At 47.1% G+C, this 22,809-nt stretch overlaps 1 protein-coding gene across 1 annotated transcript in view; it reads left to right on the top strand.

Annotated features, from left to right (window-relative positions):
* MAP3K14 (mitogen-activated protein kinase kinase kinase 14) overlaps positions 1-22,809 on the top strand; it is a 38,500-nt gene that overhangs the window by 5,070 nt on the left and 10,621 nt on the right. Inside the window, exons 2-11 of the mRNA XM_028702482.2 lie at positions 4,462-4,734; positions 5,496-5,565; positions 6,842-7,055; positions 7,694-8,290; positions 11,647-11,784; positions 15,305-15,434; positions 16,725-16,856; positions 18,037-18,141; positions 19,882-20,045; positions 21,103-21,253. Coding sequence (XP_028558315.2) covers positions 4,482-4,734; positions 5,496-5,565; positions 6,842-7,055; positions 7,694-8,290; positions 11,647-11,784; positions 15,305-15,434; positions 16,725-16,856; positions 18,037-18,141; positions 19,882-20,045; positions 21,103-21,253 — 1,954 coding nt within the window. The 5' untranslated portion in view covers positions 4,462-4,481. The remainder of the gene's footprint in view (positions 1-4,461; positions 4,735-5,495; positions 5,566-6,841; positions 7,056-7,693; positions 8,291-11,646; positions 11,785-15,304; positions 15,435-16,724; positions 16,857-18,036; positions 18,142-19,881; positions 20,046-21,102; positions 21,254-22,809) is intronic.

Here is a 22,809-nt window from a genome sequence, read left to right as displayed (position 1 = left end):
TTTGTGCATGGGCAGCATTCTGGGCATTCACATGATTTGGTGGAGCACGCATAAGCCTGCCCCATTATGCGCCCCCCCCCCCCGTTATGCCCTCTTCCAGTTCCCAAACGACCCGTTCATCAGTTGAACGCAAGCAAAATGGTTGCCACCTGTATTGTTTCAGGAAGTGTGGATGCAGTAGTCTAGCATTTTAAATGGAAACCTCTCCCATCTCTGATTCTGGATGCGTTCATCCAGACCTTGTCTCTACCTGGACACTGACATCAGGCAGATTATTCATACTATGGACCAACAGGTTGCCCACCTCTGCATCAGTCTGTCTGTTAGCACTTCTAAAGTGCCACAAGTGTTTTATTTCTTTATTTTGACACAGGAATATGTAGCTCAGGCCCCCTAGGATTCCTTGTTTGGGTAGGCAGGGGTTACCTTGGGACAAGGAACAATGACTTTCGATTTTGGGTAAAAAGCATCTTGCAGAGAGGAAGCAGCCTTTCTTCCCTGCTGCAGATAAGGTCACCCCCGAAACAGCGCCCTATTGTTTGTTGTATCTTCCTGAATAGGTTCAGGAAGGGCAGCTAAATATTATTTTAACAAGGAGGGCCTTTGCTTCCTGTTCCCTTTCAGGAAGATGAGGCTTGAGGCCTTACTAAAATGAAGTGGTGATTTGTGAGAACCTCACCGCTTCCCCCTGCAACTATACGGCAATCAGATGACTTGGTTTCACTTTGGAGGCCTAACTTCTCCCTTCTCAAAACACAGAAGGGAATCCTTACACGAAGTGCACTTGGAAACACTTGAGGCAAGTTGCAGCGGAAAAAAGGCCAAGCTGATTCCCCATTCATAGCTGGTAGCTTTGCAACTAGAACACGGGAAGAGATCCTGCCCAGAGTGCCTTATCAGTGTTGGGAAATGGGCCGTGGGCGTTCATTACAGGAACAGAGATGGCAGCAGAAGCAGGCTCTCAGACAGAGGCTGTCACTTGGTGCAAAGCCAAGAAGCAGCCTTGGGAGGTAGAAGCCAGAACTATCAAGGTGAGCTGTGACCTTGAAGCAGCAAGTTCAGCAGGGCCAAGGGTGTTGGTCACAGGTGGAAAGGTGCCTAGGTGTGAAGACTTCTTTTTTCTGGCAAGCATTTGATACTTTCCCCAGTGTGTGGAGCATTTTGTCCCATCATTTTAATCTGAATTTGTTTTTATCTGCAGATTTTTTTTAAAATTAAAATTATTTTACTGCTGCTCTCATTTTTAATTTCATTTATATTGTGAACTTCCTTGGGCATTTTTGAAGTTAAAAGGCAGGTTTAAAATGGTCTACTAAACAATAATCGTTAGGAGTCTGTGGAAAGGTAAGAGTTGCTGGTCAGGTAAAGGCAAGGGCAGGATTGTGGCTGGAGTTTGACTCTGCTTCTCATTTTCTCTGTGGCTTTTGATCCCATAGACCATCATGGTATCCAGGATCATTTTTGTAAATTTCAAAATCTGAAAATTAAATAAATTTTATAGAGACTAAAAAAAAACCCGCACCTACAACAACAAAAATCTATATGCTACCAGGCCAGGTTCAATGTGCTTGTATTAATTTGCAAGGCCCTTAACAATTTGGGTTCAGGATACTGCAAGGACTTCCCAATCTCTTATATCCCTGCCCGATCACCGATGTTTTTTGGGGTGGTCCCCCATGGCTTGGATGCAGGGCTTGTATCCCCCAGGAGCTGTGAGTTTAGTATTGAGGGCACAATTTTATGGAACTCCCTTCCAGTTGAAGTCAGACACTCCCCCCTCCCTACCCAACATCCATCAGGCATTTTAATGGAGATTTTATAGTTTTAACTTCCTTTTTTTGCATTGCGTTTTTTATAAACCATGGGAGTTAAGGGATGTATAAACTGTTTAAATAAGAATAAATAATATGGGACTAAACCGCTCCCCCAATAACAGCTTTGTAGCTAAAATAGGGCCAGTGTAAAAACAGAGGTATTTTACTTGTTTGAGGGAACCCCAAGGTTTGCAGAAGTGCATTAAAAGGGGGGGGACAGCCCAAAGAGGACAGACTTCCTAAAAGCAGAAAAAAGACTGTAATGTGTATGTGGTCAGGAGGAAGGAGCACTGAGAAAGTGTGTGTGCAGCCCTTCATTGAGCCTCTGCCACGCCCTTGCCAGCCAGCCGACACCACCTCTGCCTGTCTGGAAACCTGCCTGTGCCGGGAAGTGGTGGGAGACAGGGGTGCCCAGCCTGGGCAAGGCTTGCAAGCTGAAGACAGGACACCATCTCTCGCAAGACCCACTCCAGTTGGGTGGAGTGTCTGGAGGTTCCCCCATTCTGCTTCTGGCTCATCAGAAGCACAGGGAAGTGCCCTTTGCTAGCGTGAAGCTCAAAGGAGAGGCGGAAAACTGGCAGGCACCCTGCCACGAAAGAGCCTTGCGAAACAGGGAAAGGATTCTCTGCTGTCAGGAGGCCGGGTGCCGGATCGGTTTGATACAGCTGCAGTTGCGGCTAAGAGAGCAGTGTGCCCCGCAGTTCCTTTCCCTGTCAGGGAGAGTCTGCTCGCTTAATCCAAAGCTCAGAGCTGTATGCCATTGAAAGCTATCAAATATGGAATATAAAAAAACCTTAATGTTATCTTTGCACTGAAACACTGCACGCAAGACATAGCTCAGAATGCCTATCAATACAGTGGTACCTCGGTTAATTAAGTGGTTAAGAACTTAATTCGTTCTGGAGGTCTGTTCTTAACCTGAAACTGTTCTTAACCTGAAGCACCACTTTAGCTAATGGGGCCTCCTGCTGCAGCTGCGCTGCTGCTGCACAATTTCTGTTCTCATCCTGAAGCAAAGTTCTTAACTCGAGGTAATATTTCTGGGTTAGCGGAGTCTGTAACCTGAAGCGTATGTAACCCGAGGTACCCCGTATTTGGTGACAAGCCTCACTTTCCCCCTCGTTTGCGGGGAAGATGACCTATCACTGATGCCCAGTCACAGCTGCATTAAAATCCTTGCTTTATTTCTCTGCTCTATTCTCATGTTTGCACTCTTGGGGGGGGGGTGTGGATCTGGAAGGGTCTGAAAGGAACCAGACATATGGCGGACGGTGTGAGCTTTCCAATTTAGTCCATAGGTCTAAATTGGTTCAAACACTGAATGTTGCAGGACATAAAGGGGATGGGGTGGGGAGAGAGATAGAAGGTCAGGTTGAGAGCATTTGAGTCATGGAGTATTAGGGCATCATTTGAGAAGATGGAAGACCGGGGGTGGGAGGGTGGAGAGAACTAGCCTCCCTAAAAATGCATGCCCTGAAAGCGAAGTCTGGAGGAGGAATGCGCCACGAGATTTTTAAAAGCTCCTCCTCACATGCTATAGGAGAACTGTCCCCACTTCCCTGAATGCCTTTCCTGGTTTCTTATTCCCCAGAGTCTTCCCCTACCCACCCACCCGCCCACGCTAAATAGCAATATAATGCTCTCAGTCAGGACTGGCAACCAGCCCAGACCTGAACCTTCTAATGTGATGCAACACAGCAAGGAAAATGGAGGTGGGGGGAGGAAAGGGGGAATGTGTCTATCTATCCTTCCCTCTCACCACCCAGAACAGGAAGGAACAGCCACCTTGTAACCACTGCCCAAAGCATCCTGTTCAGCAGGAATTGCCAATCCCGTGCCCACGGGCACCATAGTGCCCATGAAAGCCTTCTTTGCTGCCCCCAGCATGTACCATCACCCTCAGTTTCCCCATTTTGGTTTTAAGCAAGTTCCTAGCGTTTGCAGGGAAGTTTTTAATGTTTGAGGTTCTATTGTGTGCTTAATACTTTGTTGGGAGCCTTCCAGAGTGGCTGGGGCAACCCAGTCAGATGTGTGGCATATAATGAATAAAGATGAAATAGTAGTAGTGGTAGTTAGAACCTGAGATACGAGGCAAAACATACAGGCACGATCCTTCTCGATTTTTTTGCGAGAAATTAGCCTATTCCCTTTCTGTGTTTTACTTCCCCTGACACACACACACACACACACACACACACACACACACACACAGAGTTTCCTGCAGGCACCCATCATATGTGAGATGCACTTGAGAGAGATATGTATTTATAGCTGGTGTGTGTTGGGGGGGCAAGATAGGAATGTGTGGCCTGTGTGCATGTGTGGTTTGCTTGAGAGGGACATGTGAATTATGAGCAAGTGAGAGAGAGAGGTCTGTAGTCTGCATGTGTGTCATGGGACCACCTTGCGCATTTCCCCCGCTATTGAATGCTCCCTGTTATCAGACATCATCAGTGTGCTTGTGAGAGGGAAGGAGAACTCAATAGTGTGTGGTCTGTACATTCTGGACTGTGTGTTGAGATTCCTGCATTTAGGGGGTTGCCCTAGATGTTCTCAGGGGTCCCTTCTTACCCCATAGTACTATGGTTCTATGAAGAGAGGGCATCTGTTCTAATGCTTGTTCTTTTTTGTGGGATATATCTTCCAGCCTTCTAGCAAAAGGAGGAGATGGCTGTAATGGAAATAGCTTGCCAAGACGCTCCAGTTACCGTTGGGCACCCAAAGGAGCTTCCTACGGATAAAGGACCGAAGAAGGTGGTGACTGAGAAAAAGAGCAGCGTTTGCAAAGTAGAGGATCCAGAGAAAAATGTGTTCCAGGGACCGTGGAAGATTCTGAGCGACGTGATTGCCAAAGGAACTGCCAAGGAAGACAGTGGGAAAGGGAGCTTAGCCTCCATCTCCATCATTGCCCAGGCAGAATGTAAGTGGGGAGCTGCAACGCTGAGTGGATGGGCTAAAATTGGATTGTGGCTGGGGGTGAAGCTGTAGCTGTAGCAGACCTGCAACCCCATCAGCCCAACTAATGGGAAACTTGTTCAGCAGACATACCCCATGATTGCTGTTGCTTCACTCACCAGCCATTGCAGGAGCATCCCAACTGCTGTGGTATAAGGAGCTGGTATGTCAGAATAACATTTTATGCAGTAGTAAATGGAAGAAACCTAACAGATGTAACTCTTCTGGGGCTCAAATTCTGGGAAATACAAGTGGTTTAGTTAGAATACCATAGGAAAGATCAATTATGAGGCACAAGAGAAATTGAAGTGTTAAAACAGGGCTACTTTATCCATGCCCAGGAGCCTTTTTTCCACTGAGCCGTCCTCTCCTATGCTGTATTGTAAACTGCTCCTGAAACACACTCCAAATTTTGAAGCCGCTTGCAAAGCAGTTAGCATGTCCCTCCCTCCAGACACAAATCCTAAACTCCCATGGACATTGATACCAAATATGCAATTATTTGGATTCTGGCTTGCATATTTTTTCATCCAGAATTGTGATTCCTCCCCACATCTCCCCAAACAGAGTATTCACAGTCCCTATTGGTGATCTCGTAGCTCTTTTGGGAGTTAAGTTTTGACATCCTCCTTCGCTACAGCAAAGCTGATTTCCAGAAGATGGTATGACTCTGGCATTTCCTGCCTCACCCTGGCTTGTATTGGCCTTGTTTGCTTTCCCCTGCAGGTGAGATCAGCCAGGAGTTCAGCCCTACGTATTCTGAGAGGCCTTTTCTTGCTGACACCAAACGATTCAGGTAAGGTCTCCCCTGTAACACACAGTGTGCAGAAAGAGCCACAAATCTCAATTGCATTGTGGGGCGGAAACTTTGATTCTAGAATGCATCTTCTACTCCATCTTAACCCTGTATCCTGGGAACAGGATTTGCTTTGAATACCCAATATTCACAATGGAGTTTATTATATATGAGGCCTAGTTCTCATGTGATGCTGAGCCAAACAATGGCTTGGTATGTTTTATGCAGGCTTGCATGGAGAACATGGCTCCTTTGCTCCTGCCGTCATTTTTGCTGCACCGTGCTGAACTTAACCATGGCTTGGCTTAGCGTGTCCTTTGAACCTGGCCTTGTGGCTCAGCTCTCTCTAGATTAATCACAAGCTGTAACCAAGGTTTGCTCCCAGACGACATGCCAAGCCCAAGCTGTGGCTTAGCTGAGCACAGCAGGGCAGCACAGTACCTGGGGAATCACACACTAAACTGTGGTTTGGAATAGTGTGAGGTATGAACAAGGCCTAAGCCAATGACTTTGAATGCTTTAAGTAATAGAAAGGATGGGAAGCTGCAGAGTGGGGGAACATCCAAGTTATTGTGTATTATTTTGTACCTGAGTTCTGATAAAAGCACAGAGTACATAGGGTTGAGCTGAACAGTCATCCATTGGTGGCTGGGGTGTAAGAAATAATTGCTTATTTGTACAAAGGGTAAAATGTCTCCTGTCGAAAAATCCATTTTTTGTCACTTTTCCATAGTTGTTGATGGCTGTTGTGAAGCCACTGTCTCCCTCCCACTGCCCCTTCCCACTGCTCTTTAGGGCTGCTTTTCCTTCCCAGAACGATCCTAGCCAATCAGAGATCACATGGTAAACGTGACTACACTTCTGAGGTCAAACAAGGCCAATTCAGAATAAGGGCAGTTCTTTCAGCATTGCAGCTCCCTCACTCCCAATAGACCAACACCTTTAACCCCCAAAACATTGTGGAAAAGGAGAGAGATGTATTTTGTACTTTGACCGTGCAAAATATACATTTTAAGAAATGGACTTATGTCACATAAATTAAAATTAGTGTTTGTCGCACTATTTTTGTTTGTTTCTTAATGCAGTGTCTCGTATAATCCATTGCCAAAATGGAATTCCATTTTGTGGCCAAGAAGCTTCGTTGTTCTTAGGATCTAGAGGTTCTTCTAACTTCTCCTTTTATAATTCTTAGTTTTCAATTCAGCTAGAGAAGGCCATGTTCCGTCGCTGCCGCTTTTAAACTAAAATACCTTTGCAATACCCTTCTCTGTGCCAGCCGGTCTTGTAGCCTCGATCAGATCCCCAACAATGTGGCCTACGCAACTGAGGGCAAAATCGCCCCAGCCTACAGGAAAGCCATGCATCGTGGCAAGTCCCGGAAGAAACGGCGAAAGAAAAGATCCCATCTTCTGACACACAAGGAGTCGGCCTCCCCACCTCACAAGCCAAGAACCCCAGAGCAGGAGAGCTGCATGCCAATTCCAGTGCAGGTAAGGCCTTTTCTATGTTTTCTTCAATCATGCCCAGGTATAGGACTTTCTTGACGCAGGTGGCGCTGTGGCTTAAACCGCAGAGCCTAGGACTTGCCGATCAGAAGGTCGGCGGTTCGAATCCCTACGACGGGGTGAGCTCCCGTTGCTTGGTCCCTGCTCCTGCCAACCTAGCCGTTCGAAAGCACACCAGTGCAAGTAGATAAATAGGTACCGCTGCGGCGGGAAGGTAAACGGCGTTTCTGTGCGCTGCTCTGGTTTCGCCAGAAGCGGCTTAGTCATGCTGGCCACGTGATCCGGAAGCTGTACGCCGGCTCCCTTGGCCAATAAAGCGAGATGAGCACCGCAACCCCAGAGTCGTCCGCGGCTGGACCTAATGGTCAGGGGTCCCTTTACCTTTACCTATAGGACTTTCTTGGGAGTAAGAACAAGCGAAGTCCCAGGCATCTGGTTTGCCAATACCTTCTGAAACCCGGAATCTGGCCCCAAAGAATTTTGAAATGCATTTTTGGCCTGGCACCTAAACATTTGAAATATTTTTCCCCCCAGACCCTGTCAGTGAGGCTTGTATTTTGGGAGCAGCCCCTGTGAGAGAATCATTCCCTGCTTGATGTAACTCTTTCCCCCTTTTCTTCCAGGAGGATGACTCGCCCTCGGACACCCTCTTCAGTAGCGCTTCCTGGCTTTCAAAGTCATGCAAGGATTTGGGCTGCGATCTCAGCCCCTTGGAGAAACCCAAACAAGCCCTACCTGCTGGCAGGTTGGACCTGCTGAAGAATCGAGGAAAGCTAGAATTACACAAGCTGATCAGCCCTGCTCAGTGCCTGAGCCATGTCTGGAAGGCCCACACACAAGACATTTTGACCCCTCAGTCAGAGACTCCACACCCCTTCCCTTATCGGAAGTTCCCCCTTGATTTCTGTGGCTACAGCGACCTCTTTCCTCCCTTGAAACTCAACCCTCTGAGGACCCATCTCTTTGATGACCTTTCCTGTGTGGATGGTGAGCAACGCCTCTCAGGCCTGAGCTTGGAGCGGAGCTTCTCCAAATGTAGCCACCAGCCTGCAGAAAGCATCTCAGACAAGCTGTCCATGGAAGAATTTCTGGTGGATGCCTTGAAGGGAAGTGTAATCCTCGGAGAACCAAGAAACCTAGCTTGTTTAGCCAAGACCTGGAAAGGAGGTGGATTGAGTCCAAAGGGGATGGATGAAAATGAAGGGGTGCTGCTTATAGAGGTGAGCCTTCGCAAAAGATGAAGCTAGGGGTGACAATGGCATCTTCCTCAGGGTAGATTCCACCATGTTCTGGGAAGTAAGGGACCAGAGCTGCCCATCGCCTGGGGCCTTGTTTAAACTTCAGAACCAGATTTTGGGTGCTATTTGGGTGGCTTGGGAGGCCCGGCCAGATGGCAGGGGTATAAGTAATGAATTATTATTATTATTATTATTATTATTAGGGAGGCCCGGCCAGATGGCAGGGGTATAAGTAATGAATTATCATCATCATCATCATCATTCAGCACTGGTCCTACTCACAGTAGACCCATTGGGGTTAATGGGCATGACTAACTTGGGCTGATTAATTTCATTGGGCCTCCTCTGAGGAGGGCTAATACACGTTTGGAAATACTTTGTGTTACAGCCTCCTTGGAATGTATCACTCGAGGCTGCAAGTGAGGGCTTGCTTGCTTGAGGGCTCCCTTGTGTGGAGGACATCACAAAAACAAACCCAGCGTTGCAAACTGTCAGGCCTAAGAGGGAAAAAATGAGGCTACTGCCTTTTGTCCTGACATGCCAGATCTCCACATGCAGGGAGGTTTTGATGAGTGGTAATTTCCTCACATGCTGTTTCAAGTGGGATAGCTTGGAAAGGGCTCTGGTACGTGATATATTTTTTTTCCAGTAGACGAGACTTCTTTTTAATGTGATTTTAAAGCTCTTCACTGAGATAGGAGTTATGTGAGGAGGACGGGGACTTTGCTTTCAAGAGTACTCCAGCCCTTTAGCTGTTCATGTGTGAACGCTGTCAGAGTAGGTGCCTCTTCTGGCAGCTCTGAAGAAAATAACTGTTTGCTGTCTAGAAAAGCAGAGGGAACGGACCGTGGGGTATCATTGCATGTGCATGATCTTATCTTACTTGTTAGGGGTAAAGTGGAGAAATACTCCAATGGGAACAGTAGGAGATGCTCACCCTTGAAGGACCCCTGCAGAAGTTGACAATGGGGATGAAGGATGTCTTTTGGGATCAGCCTGGGAGGGGGGGAAATTGCCTATTGCTCATAGATAATTAAGTAAAAACTGAAGTGTTTAAGGCAGAAAAGGGCTGGAGTGGAAGCCTGGATATGAGAGGTTTGCTTGTAGCCCCTCTCCCAATCTGTGCTTCAGGGGAGATACTCAGGCAAGAACCATCAACCACACATGGCAAGATAGCATCTCATGGGCAGAGACCAGAAGTGTTCTGATGTCCTGCATCCACCCACAAAGTCTACATGATGTAGGATTGGGGAAGAGCTGCCACTTTGGGTGACCCATCTAACTTGGGTATGCCCACACAAGAGAATGTTTCCTATGAGGGGAAATCAAAGCATTTGAGGCTTTATAGATTGAAAAGGAAAAGGGGGGAAAAGATAGCTGAATTCAGAGAGTGATACAAGAGTTTGGAATTGTGACTGGTGTGGAGAGAGAACCTTGTTTGGCCCTCAGTAGTAACAATGAACCCCTGAGTCGCTCAGTGAAATTGGTTGGTGCTAGATTCGGGATGGACAAAATGAAGTATTTCTTCATGGAACACATAGCGGGCTTCTAGAATTCATTAATGCATGATGTGGAGACGGCCACTTGGTTAAATAGTTTTCAAAAGAATTAGACCAATTCATAGCTGTGTGATTTTAAGATCGAAACAATGCAGTGTATGCCTGAATAACACTTGCTAACAGGAACATCACTGGGGATGGCATTGCCTCTGGGCCTTGTTTGTAGGCTTCCCAAGATTACCTGGCTGTTAGAAGCTGGATGATGCCCTAGGTGGACCTTTTGGTCTTACCTGGTCATGCAATATTCTTTACGTGCTTTAAAGCACTTTTAATTTTTAAAGGAAAGTTAGTGGGAACAATTACTCAGAAAAGTTCGGAAATCTTTCCATGCGTGTGGGGTGGTGGTGGTATAAACTGCAGGAATCTGTCATTGCAAACAATTTGAGCAAGATCCTTTTCGTAGCTAGAAGGGAGCTGGATATTCATTTCCTCCAGTTGAAGGTGTGGTCTCTGCTTCATTTATTGAAGACCTGTGTTGCTTTCTGAAAGGTATGGTTCTGCTGTGCATCTATTCAGCGATTGAGCTAGAAGGTCTTTGGTCTTTAGCAGTGCATATTCTGTGCATTTGTCCTCCACAAACCAGCCCAAAGGGGACTTGCTCCTCTGGTTTATTTCATACGTATAAAATCAGTGTTCAACAAAATCATAGAGTTGGAAGGGATGTTGAGGATCATCTAGTCCAGCGGTTTTCAACCTGTGGGTCCCCAGATGTTGTTGGACTACAACTCCCATCATCCCTGAGCTCTGGCCTTGCTAGCCAGGGGTGATGGGAGTTGTAGTTAAACAACATCTGGGGACCCACAGGTTGAGAAAGGCTGATTCTAGTCCAACCCCCTGCAAGGCAGGTATATGCAGCTGTCCCATATGGGGATCAAACCTGCAACCTTGGCATTATCAGCACCACACTCCAACCAGCTGAGCTATGGGGGAAGGAAAGTGATCACATGGCATGAATACACAGCATTGGAACAATCCTTCTCCTGCATTCAATGGGCAAGCTTAGGGACAGATAGCAGACATCTCAAAATACTTTGGAAGCAGGGCTCCTCAAGAGTAGTTTTAAGGCACTGCATTTTGCGGGGTGTGGGGTGTGTTGAGCCTCCAGAAGGGTGTGACGCGCCATGCTGGTGTGGCAGGAAGATTCAGGGACAACCAGAAACAGTATTCACAGCTTTCGTTGAGAGCATTGGCTATTCTACCGTTCTCCATAACATATTGGTGTGAACAGGGATTTTCAACTCATCAGAAAAAAAGAAACGTTTATTTGTGTTGGTGAGGAGATGAGAATTTGTTTGTCTCAGATAAGACCTAACATAAATGAGATTATCCAGCAAAAGCAAGCTTAAACCTTTCATTGAGCCTGTATGTAAGAGGCTGGTTTATAATTACATTTTTGGAATGACCCATAGTCTTAGGTAGCTGCATAAAAGATGTCCCATTAGTAGTTGTGTTCTGTGCTGTAGATCAGGCACTGCTTGGAGTTGTTTCTTTTTGTTTTCCAATGTCTTTCTTGTCAATGAAAAAGTTGGTGTGGCACGAGCAAATTTTTATCCTGAAAGTGTGGCCCGGAAAAAAGAGTTTGAGAACCACTGCTCCAGAACTTCTGGTGGAAGAGGGAAAACCTGTAGACGTTTGGCCAGTTTCTTGGGTTAAATGACTTTAGCTAAACAGGCTGGCTCGGAAGTGCCTATGTCCCTGTACCCCTGTCACTGCCGTTGGCAGTTCTTCCCCCTTTCCTTGACCCCTGTTCCTTATCATACTGCTCTTGCCATCCCTCAGAAACTGAAAGCCGTGGATTATGAGTATCGCGAAGGCGTCCACTGGACCAAATGTCCAGGCTTGCTTGGCACAGGATCGTTTGGTGAAGTGTACAAAATGGAGGACAAGCAGACGGGCTTTCAGTGTGCTGCCAAAAAGGTATGCAAATGCCCCGAACCCAGTTCTGCCCGAGGCAAGGGAAAGCGAAATCAAAAGGGGAACTGAAAGCTCCTTTCCTTTCTGCTGGAGCTGCTGAGGGCTGGGGCTGGAGCAGTCGCTTTGCTGCAACTTGTTTGTGGCTGATCTCAAGGTCAAGGCGGAAGGCGTTGCCCTGGAGACACCGGGCGGTGGAATCTCCTGCCGTGCGTGGGTGTTGGGTGCAGCAAGCTATGTGGGGAGGGTTGCTGTTGCACAAAGTCCAAACTGATAGCCTTGATTTCTCTTGAGAGCAACTGGTGGCAGAGACAATATTTTTAAAGACAGAAGTGCTAAATGGCAGCAGCAGAGAATTCTCCCCCCCCCCACCCGATAAGTTTGCTTTTTTGGTTTTGCATATTAAAATTTACATTCTTACCTTACATAGACTGGGATTCCCACAAATCCCTGGACTTCCTTCCTCCCCTCCGTGGGTCCCATTATTGAACCTTTTCTGCTGCATATTTTTTAAAATAATCACCCCAATTTTTATATCTTTATATCATCCATAGTTCTCATTACATTACAAGTGTTATTGCAATCTCACTAATGATTTTAACTGTTTACAGTGTTCTCCAAGGTAAGTTAAAAGTTTCCCCCATTCTTTATTAAAGTTTTGGTCTTCCTGATTTCTGATTTTTCCGGTCATTTTTGCCATTTCGGCACAGTCCATCAACTTAGTCTGCCATTCTTCTCCGATAGGGACTTTATCTTCTTTCCATCTCTGGGCTAGTAACATCCGCGCAGCTATCGTCGCATATATAAACAGTCTTTTCTGTTTTCAGAGAATTCTTCAATCTGACGATTGAAGCTGCAATTTTCTTGCACAGTGTTCACAGAATAATAGAATTGTAGGGTTGGAAGGGAGCCCAGGGGCCACCCCGTCCAATCTCCTGCAGTGCAGGAAACCTGCCATAGATGTCCCTGGGTGGGCTCGAACTGCCAACCTTTCGGTTAGCAGCCAGATGCACTGACCCATTGGGGTTGCAGGCAGGGCAGTGGTGGCGATTTGTAGGGGAATTCTTGCAGCAATTTGATTGTACGGCCCTCATATGATACTGGTGTAGCTTAGCCGACCTAATTGTATCCTGTCCTTTCCCCAATGCACGTGCTTCTCGAGTGATCTCCCATGCAGATACTAGTCTCAGTCAGTTTTATTGCACATAGCCAAAGGCTGCCGCAATGTACACAGAATTATCTGACAATTAAAAGAAAATATACTGATTTGATAAAAAGACTTAAAACATTTATATTATTAAAACATTACGTACTCTAAACAGAGCTATAAAAGTACCCCAATGTGCAAATAAAAACATTAAACAATAAAGTTCATAAGCTAAAATCATCACATGGTCACTAATGTTAAAAACAATATCAATTAATACAGTGTGCAATTTATACTCAGAGTTTGGTGACAAAGATAGAGCATAGCCTGAGGTAGATAGATAGGATCAAATAAATTCATCTCCTTTACAGTTAGTGGCTACCTTGGCTATATAATTTGTTCTAATTTTCCTAGCAGCAGTTGCAAAAAGTGCTACACGCCAGGTCACATACTTATCTGTGTCTGCGAGGAGATATAAAATCATGTCAAAGGGGTTCTGACCAGGGCACCCTGTCATTATAGGTACTAAAAATCTTTTTCTTGCATCATTATATAAAGGACAGTGCAAGATATAATGCATAAGGTCCTCTACTTCAGAACACCCCCTAATGCAAACACGTTCGTTTTTTGGTATGCCTCTGTGTCTCCCATCTCTATAAGCAGAGCTTATTGTATTTAGTCGTAGCTCTGTAAAAGCTTTTCGAAGTTGTGCAAAAGTCAATTCATTAAAATAAGATATGTGCTCATTGGCCTCTCTAAGTGCAGATACTCTCCAGACCCCAGGCTGTTCAGCTCCAGCCACAGAAGTGCTTCGTTCATCTTCACATCGTGATCACTGCTGTTAACAGTGATCCAGAGAAGCCCGGCCAGGGAGCTCGGGTGACAGAGCTGTATTTCCCTGCTGTGCCTATATTTGGAGGCACTTCCAGTAGGCTGAAGTCTCCGATTATGTGCCTCCTCCTTACTAGATATATCCCTCCCCATTCTGAACTCTCCTCCTCCTCCTCCTCCTCCTCCTTCCTCGCAGTCTCATGTTCTGATCTAAACCCACTTCGGCTATCGTTCAGCAGCCAAACACGCCAGTGACTCATATTTTCCTCCTTATCTTCAGCAAGCTCTGCGCTTGGCCAGACGATACACCATCTGCTTTCTCTTTAGCTCTACTCTTGGCCTTAGCTGCAATTGCTTAAAAAAAACCCCCACACACAACCAGGCTGCATTTTGAACGCTTGTGTTGAAGGGAAAAAAGTAACCCGATACTGCCTCAACATGTGCCATGAGACTCCCCTGTAGATTTCTCCTTGCTTGCCATTTTTGTGGCTCGGAGAGTTTATTATTTGCTACATCCCTGCAACAACAGTCTGGTGGGCTGGTGCACATCAGTCGGTGGACTTTAGCTCTGCCACCGCCACGGCCACCCTGTGCTCTCATGGTCAATGCTCACAGCCCTTTCTTTCCCTGGGCTCTCTTTATGGACGTGGGTGGTGCTGTGGTCTAAAACCATTGAGCCTCTTGGGCTTGACAATCAGAAGGTCGGCAGTTGGAATCCCCGCGACAGAGTGAGCTCCTGTTGCTCTGTCCCAGCTCCTGCCAACCTAGCATTTTGAAAGCATGGCAGTGCAAGTAGATAAATAGGTACCACTGTGGCGGTTTCTGTGTGCTCTGGCTTCCTTCACGGTGTCCCGTTGCACCAGAAGCGGTTTAGTCATGTTGGCCATATGACCCGGAAAGCTGTCTGTGGACAAAGGCCGGTTCCCTCGACCTGAAAGCGAGATGAGCGCCGCAACCCCATAGTCACCTTTGATTGGACTTAACCATCCGGGGACCTTTACCTTTACCTTATGGTTTTCATGAACCCTTCTGTCATCTCGGCTCCTCCTTTCTCTGTCTCCAGGCCTCCTCTGGCAGCTGTTTCCTCAAGTTCCGCATTTCAGGCCCTTGTCACCTGCGGCCTGCTTCCTTCTGCTGATCTGACTCTCCCTTAACCGGCTTGTCGGCCATCTCCACCCACAACACACACACTTTTAGGCCTCAGTAAGCCTTCTGTTTCCAGCTCTCCACCCCCAGAGGTAGACACCGTTGTTTTCTAATTAAAGTGGTACCTTGGTTCTCGAATGTAGTCCATTCTGGGAGTCCATTCGACTCCCAAAACCGTTCAAAAACCAAGGCGTGGCTTCTGATTGGCTGCAGGAGCTTCCTGCACTCAAGCAGACGCTGCGTCGGACGTTCAGCTTCTGAAAAACTTTTGCAAACCATAACACTTCCTTCTGAGTTTGCGGTGTTTGGGAGCCAATTTGTTCAAGTACCAAGGTGTTTGAGAACCAAGGTACTACCGTACATAGAGTGAACCCTCCTGCCATCTTGCTCTCTTCAATCCAGGTGCGGGTCGAAAACTTCCGTGCAGAGGAGTTGATGGCATGCACTGGAGGGGTGCATGCCAAAGTCCTCCCGTTATACGGAGCGGTGAAGGAGGGCCTGTGGATTACGCTCTTCATGAAGCTAATGGAAGGTAGGTGTTCAAGGACAAGAGAAATGGAGCCCCATGTGAGCAGCAGCAGCGATTTGCAACTTATTGCATGGGCAAAGTACAGTTGTACCTCAGGTTACATACGCTTCAGGTTACAGGCTAATCCAGAAATAGTGCTTCAGTTTAAGAACTTTGCTTCAGGATGAGAACAGAAATCGTACTCTGGCGGCGCGGCGGCAGCAGGAGGCCCCATTAGCTAAAGTGGTGCTTCAGGTTAAGAACAGTTTCAGGTTAAGAACGGACCTCCGGAACGAATTAAGTACTTAACCCGAGGTACCACCGTAATGAGACCTGGCATGGAAATAATTTGGGGGACCAGCAGAGCCGCTAAGCATGGTTAAGTTCCATCTGGCGAGTTCCGCTATGACTATGCGCATGTCAGGGACTGGACAGAGGAGGAATGGTGGGAACCGCCTCCCCATCCTGGCCCTTCCAGGGAAGAGGAGGGCAGTATAGATTTACAACATTGGTTTGCGGCCGGTCATAACTCAGAGGCACATGAGGGGAAAAGCTGGAAAATAATGTGAGAGGAGCAGGAAGCAGCAACAGCAGGGTGGGGAGCGACAGCTGATGGACTCAGTATCTTTCGAAAGCATTCCAGACCCCTCTTCTCCCAGAACCTGGCGGGCATTGAAAGTAGGAGAGCAGAGAGCTCAGAGGCAGAAGGCACAGATTAGCCACCATACAGTGGTACCTCGCTAGACGAATGCCTCGCAAGACAAAAAACTCGCTAGACGAAAGGGTTTTTTGTTTTTTAAGCTGCTTCGCAAGACGATTTTCCCTATGGGCTTGCTTCGCAAGACGGAAACGTCTTGCAAGTTTGTTTCCTTTTTCTTAACACCGTTAATACAGTTGCGACTTGACTTCGAGGAGCAACTCATAGAACGCGGTGTGGTAGCCTTTTTTGAGGTTTTTAAAGACTTTGGTGATTTTTGAAGCTTTTCCAAAACTTTCCCGACACCGTGCTTCGCAAGACGACAAAACTCGCGGAACGAATTAATTTCGTCTTGCGAGGCACCACTGTATAATGAGAGAGATGGGGGGGGGGGGGTTTCCCACTCGGAGCAACACCATTACTCCTAGAGTCAGCATTTCTAAACCTCTCTATGTGAATATTGAATAGAAGACTTGGTAAGAGCTTCTTGTCTATTACTGGCAGCCTGCTGTGGGGGAGAAGATTGGATTCCCTGAAGCCCGACAGTGTGCCACTTTTTAGAGGGAAAAGTGGGATACAGAGGGAATAAATAAAATAACAGCAATTCTTCCTTGCAGGTGGGTCCCTTGGCCAGCTCCTGAAGCAACGCGGTTACCTGCCGGAGGACCGAGCTCTGGATTATCTAGGCCAAGCGCTGGAAGGCCTGGAGTACCTTCATGCTCACAGCATTCTCCACGGAGATGTGAAAGGTACGTACCTTGTTGGTGAAGTGGCTTCTGGGTAGCAGAGAGCTGGCCTCCCCCCAGTGGATTGGCTCTCTTGCAGCTCTTGAGAGGGTAGAGAGCAGTGTTTTTACACGGTTCTCGAGGAGGTTTCCCACCCGTCTTTGGCTTTGCCATTTCTGACATGGTTGATAAGAATTCTCTGCCCCGCAAACGACACGTCGAGGAGAAGGATTTCTCGCTTAGCCTAGTGGCGCTAGTTTCTGCCACCGTGGAAGGTCGTGCGGAGGAAGAGTCAGTCCAGCGAGCTTCCGCTCCTGCTCCAAAGCAGCACAGATGAGACACGGGTTTCTCCTCTGAAAAAAGAACCAGGCCTTGTTGTTGCTCAAAGCTTGAATCCTTCTTGTCCCTTACCTTTCCCGCCCGGACCTGGCCACAGTGATCCATGCGACGGTCACCTCCAGGCTTGACTACTGTAATTTGCTCTACGCGGGGCTGCCCTTGAAGCTGTCCCAGAAACTACAGCGGGTGCAGAAAGCAGCAGCGAGGCTCCTCACGGGGTCTCTGCCATGGGAGCATATTCACCCAGTGCTTTTCAAGCTGCCCTGGCTCCCGGTGGAGTACAGGGTCAGATTTAAGGTGCTGCTTTTGACCTTTAAAGCCCTTCACGGCCTAGGACCCTTGTACCTACGGAACCGCCTCACCCGGTATGCCCCACGGAGGACCTTAAGGTCCATATATAGCAACACCCTAGTGGTCCCGGGCCCTAAGGAAGTTAAATTGGCTTCAACCAGAGCCAGGGCCTTTTCAACACTGGCTCTGGCCTGGTGGAACGCTCTGCCTCATGAGACCAGGGCCCTGCAGGATCTGATTTCTTTCCGCAGGGCCTGTAAGACAGAGTTGTTCCGCCTGGCCTTTGGCTTGGAGCCAATTTGATTCCCTCCCCCTCTTTCTTTTTTCTTTTTCCTTTCTCCTGTGATGAGGCTGCCTTTTAATATTTTAATGTTTCAATATTTTAATTGTATTTTAATCTCGTTTTTAAGTTGTATTCATTCAACTTGTTTTTATTATTGCTTATTAGCCACCCTAAGCCCGGCCTTGGCTGGGGAGGGTGGGGTATAAATAAAAATTATTATTATTATTATTATTATTGGGACGCGCCTGGATCTTGATGGCAGGCAAACCATTGTGACCTTTTCCTTGCCAGCTGACAACATCCTCTTGTCCGGCGACAGAAGCCACGCTGTCCTCTGCGACTTTGGTCACGCAGCTCACCTTCACCCGGATGGCATGGGGAAGCATTTGATGACAGGTGAGTTACGGTCAGTTCAGCAAAAGGCTGATGATATGTCCCAAGCCTATGTTTAGGCTGCTTTGCATGTTTTCATTTAAATGCCCTTAGCCTGCCTCGTAATAAAAATCATGGAGGTGTTCCCGCTCTGCCCGCTGCCAGATATGCCACCACCCGGCCTCTGCATCCCCCTCTACTTCCCCTGGCATTATATTTAGGCATCAGTGGGGTTCTGTGTAATCCATGCCGAATAGATAAATTTCTGCGCCCAGGGGGTCCATATTCTGTGACAAGAAAGCTAGGGGTTCATAGCTTGTATAAATTACGCAAATTGAGTTTTTCTGCATAGTTTTATTTTGGTTTTGCTAGCCTTCAAAGGGCAAGGGCATTGAAGGCCCACCTGCCAAGCACTGATGATCTTACTCAGTCATCCCTCTGGCTTCTGAGATTTCAGGAGCAGTCATTATATGTACACTTTCAAACATATCCATGTGAACATAAGCGCTAGATAATGGCTTTTCTTAAAATGAAACAAAGCAATAATGCTTAGCATTTATGTGTCGTTGTTGTTTTTGAATGTTCAAAGTGTCCCCATCTTATTATAAAGCCGAGAACCAATAAAGTAGGGGTGGGATCCAGTGCTAGGTCTTACGGAGGAGATCATCGGTCACCAACCTTTTTGGACTAATGGGCACTTTTCAGATTTTGAGAGTGCTGGGGTTGCCAGTCACAAAACAGCTGCATAACACAAACTTAGAGAGACATACACGCTTGACAGCCCTGTGTTTACCATGGGAAGTCAGCTATGTCCTGCTGGTGGAGATCATGCAATCCTGGCCCCAAAAATGGAAAACGAGCCAAAGAAGAATGGCAACTTAAGTTGACAGAATATGCACAACTTGTAGATTTAACATATAGAATAAGAACAAGAAGAACATACGTTTAAAGAAGATTGGAAAACATTGATTTTATATATATCGGAAATAATTGCATACAGCTGAAAATGCTGGCAGCATTAAGATAAATTCAACAGTGTAAATATGTTTTGATGGATGCAGTAATAGAATACTGAATGGTACAGTTTTTGTAAAATATACAGGGATTGATGATATGTAAAATGAAACATGGAAAGAGAAGAAGGGAAGTCATTGATATATTAAGGATGTAAAATGAGTATTTTAAATTGTAAAATAGAAAATTTAATAAAAATAATGTTATTAATTTTTTTATTTTACAATTTAAAACACTCAATTTACATCCATAGACATAGATATAGATATGTCATTGATATCTTATCTATCTAAGAGATCATGCAATCTTGATTACACACAAACATCTGTATCCTTGCAACATCCCTGCCAGATAGATTAGGCCAAGATATTGTGATTTGGCCAAGGGCCCCCTGTGTTTCATAACTGAGCAGAGATTAGGTCTCAGGGTGGTTCACAGAATAAAATCACAATATAAAAACACATAACCAAAACAAAAACAACCCAACACATTTTAAAAGGGCTTTGGATGCCTGGTTAACGAGGAATGTTTTTGCCTGGCTTCTAAAGGTGGATAATGAAGCACTAGGCGAGCCTCTCTGGGGAGAGCATTCCACAAACAGGGAGTTTAGTCCAGCTTCAAGTCTGCTACACCACCCCAGGTCTCTTGTTTGGGTCCAAACTGCTACCCTTTCCCCTTTAAGAACCGCCTGTGCATGGGCTGCTTCTGCACAAGACCTTAGAGAGCAGATCTCCTCCATTGCATTTCCAGGGGACTATGTTCCTGGCACAGAGACCCACCTGGCCCCCGAGGTGGTGATGGGGAAGCGCTGCGACTCCAAGGCAGACGTCTGGAGCAGCTGCTGCATGATGCTGCATCTCTTGAACGGATGCCACCCCTGGACCCAGTACTACAACCACCCTCTGTGCCTCAAGGTAAGTTGCATTTTCGCAGACTTGCAGGTGGGCTGGCCTGATTTAATCGGGGCACATAGGCATTTGGAAGGACGAACTCCCTTCCATCTTCAGGTATGGTGTAGGGTATAGGGTATAGTGCAGGAAAGGGTATAGTGGAGAGGAAGAGGGATTGATGGATAAATAATAGAGAAAAACACTTTGGAGAGGTGAGCAGTGCCTTTCCTTGAAGAACCTCCCAGGTCCACCAGTGGTGGAAGGAAGTGGAAGAGGGCATTCTGGGGCACGGCTGTACCTTCCCTCTGGGGCTGCTTATGGCAAACGGTTTCTTCAGCTTCTCTGCAGTCTCCCTGTGATGCTGTAGTTTTATCCTCCGTTCCTCTATAGTGGGTAGGTCTGTATCTTTCCATCTTTGTGCATAGTAACAGTCTCGCCACTGTAATGTATTGGAGTAATCTTCCATAGTCCTTTTCCAGATGTGTCCATTAACCCTAAAAGAAAGAGTTCTGGCTTACAGTTAATATTAACCTTTAAAATCTGCTGTACAGTCAAACCTCAGTTCCCAAACACCTCTGTTTTGGAACGTTTTGGCTCCCGAAAACCCGGAAGTAAGTGTTCCAGTTTCCAAACGTTTTTCTGAAGCCGAATGTATGACGCGGCTTCCACTTGAGTGCAGGAAGCTCCTGCAGCCAATCAGAAGCCGTGCCTCGGTTGTCGGACATTTCGGAAGCCGAACAGGCTTCTGGAACAGATTACATTCAACAAGCGACGTTTGACTGTGTCAGCGTACGTATTTGTATCCAATATTTTTTAGCCTTTTTACATGTCCACCACAGCCTGGCAAAATGTCCCTTTGTGTCCTTGGCACTTTCAGCAAACATTTGAAATGCATTTGTACATTGCAAATAGTTTCTCAGGCATAATAAACCAACAGTACATCATCTTCCATTAAAAAAACCCTCTTTAGGATCATAACACCTTGGATGACCTGTCCTGTCTAACAGACCTGCCTCCTTCTCCTCTGGTAGACATTGCCACTTCTGACACCTGACGTTTCCCCGCGTTTTCTGTATTCCAGATAGCCAAAGAGCCGCCTCCACTGAGAGAAATCCCACCCTCCTGCCACCCAGCCACCGCCCATCTCATCAAGGCGGGTCTTGAGAAGGATCCGACCCAACGGGCCTCTGCAGCGGAGCTGAGGGTGAAAGCCTGTGAGGCCCTTGAAAAGGGTGAGGATTTCTTACAGCTATGGCAGATTACCAGAGCCCAACACCTCGCTGGCGACAAAAACCTGCTTGCGGCATGCGACGTGCTTTATTTGCTGCTGCCGCTGCCAAATGCTTGCTGCGTTGGCTTTAATAGGACTACTTGGATGTTGGTGCTAGGCAGATCCGGTTCTTGTGCCGTGAGTTAGAATGATAATAATAATAATTTTTTATTTGTACCCCACCCTCCCCGGCCGGAGCCGGGCTCAGAGCGGCTAGCATATAAATAATACAGTGTGCATAAAAACAAGCAATCGATTAAAATGCATCCCAAATAAATTAAAATTAAAGTTAAAACTGGAAAAATGACAATCCTCAGGTTAAAATTGAAAGCAGTTAATACTTGCCAGGACCAACTGTTTCCACTGATATTATAAGGACCTGTGAGCGGGATGGGAAACCTATTTCGTGCTTGTTTTTATACAAAGAGAAAATGAGTCTGACTGAACCCCGACCAAAGGCCTGGCGGAACAGCTCCGTCTTGCAGGCCCTGCGGAAGGAGGTCAAATCTCGCAGGGCCCTGGTCTCTTGTGAGAGAGCGTTCCACCAGGCCAGGTCCACGGCCGAAAAGGCCCTGGCTTTGGTCAAGGCCAGTCTAATCTCCCTGGGGCCCAGAATCTTCAGGGTGTTGTTATTTGCAGACCGTAAGGTCCTCCGTAGGGACACGGGTGGCGCTGTGGGTAAAAGCCTCAGCGCCTAGGGCTTGCCGATCGCATGGTCGGCGGTTCGAATCCCCGCGGCGCTCCCGTTGCTCGGTCCCAGCGTCTGCCAACCTAGCAGTTCGAAAGCACCCCCGGGTGCAAGTAGATGAATAGGGACCTCTCTGGCGGGAAGGTAAACGGCGTTTCCGTGTGCTGCGCTGGTGCTGGCTCGCCAGATGCAGCTTTGTCACGCTGGCCACATGACCCAGAAGTGTCTCCGGACAGCGCTGGCCCCTGGCCTCTTAAGTGAGATGGGCGCACAACCCTAGAGTCTGTCAAGACTGGCCCGTATGGGCAGGGGTACCTTTACCTTTAAGGTCCTCCGTGGGACATACCAGGAGAGGCGGTCCCCAAGTGCTGACATCATCTGTGAGTGAGGGTGGGTGTCCCCCATCAATCACAGAACACTTGGGTTTTTGACTGGCCTTAAATTTTGAATCCACAGTTGATGGTGTTCCGCACGTCAAGCATATTGGGCCCAATTCTGCAACCCTTGTTTCGCGCATTCCCGCCAGACAGCAGGGAGTGTGCCTTTATTTTCCCTGCCGTAACGCATCACAGGCAACTTTTACAACTTGGGCTTTCGGTGGTGTAGTGAACGGGAAGGCTGCTGTTTTGAGGCAGGTTAAAAAGACTGCCTTTGGCCAGGTATGGCAGCTACGGCAGGTATAATTTAGCCACAGAAATTCCAGGCCTTTGTAACCTGTTTGCTTTAACACACTGCGTGTGGGGGGGTGAGGCCAGAGGCAAAGGTGGGGAGAGCTGTGGATGTAAATCTTGCCTTTCTGCCATAGGCTGACTTCTAAACACACACACACA

Source organism: Podarcis muralis, chromosome 13 (genome assembly GCF_964188315.1).
Source record: "Podarcis muralis chromosome 13, rPodMur119.hap1.1, whole genome shotgun sequence".
Classification (NCBI taxonomy): domain Eukaryota; kingdom Metazoa; phylum Chordata; class Lepidosauria; order Squamata; family Lacertidae; genus Podarcis; species Podarcis muralis.
The sequence above is the reverse complement of the archived record's forward strand: the minus strand, read 5'-3'. Positions and strand labels throughout refer to the sequence as shown.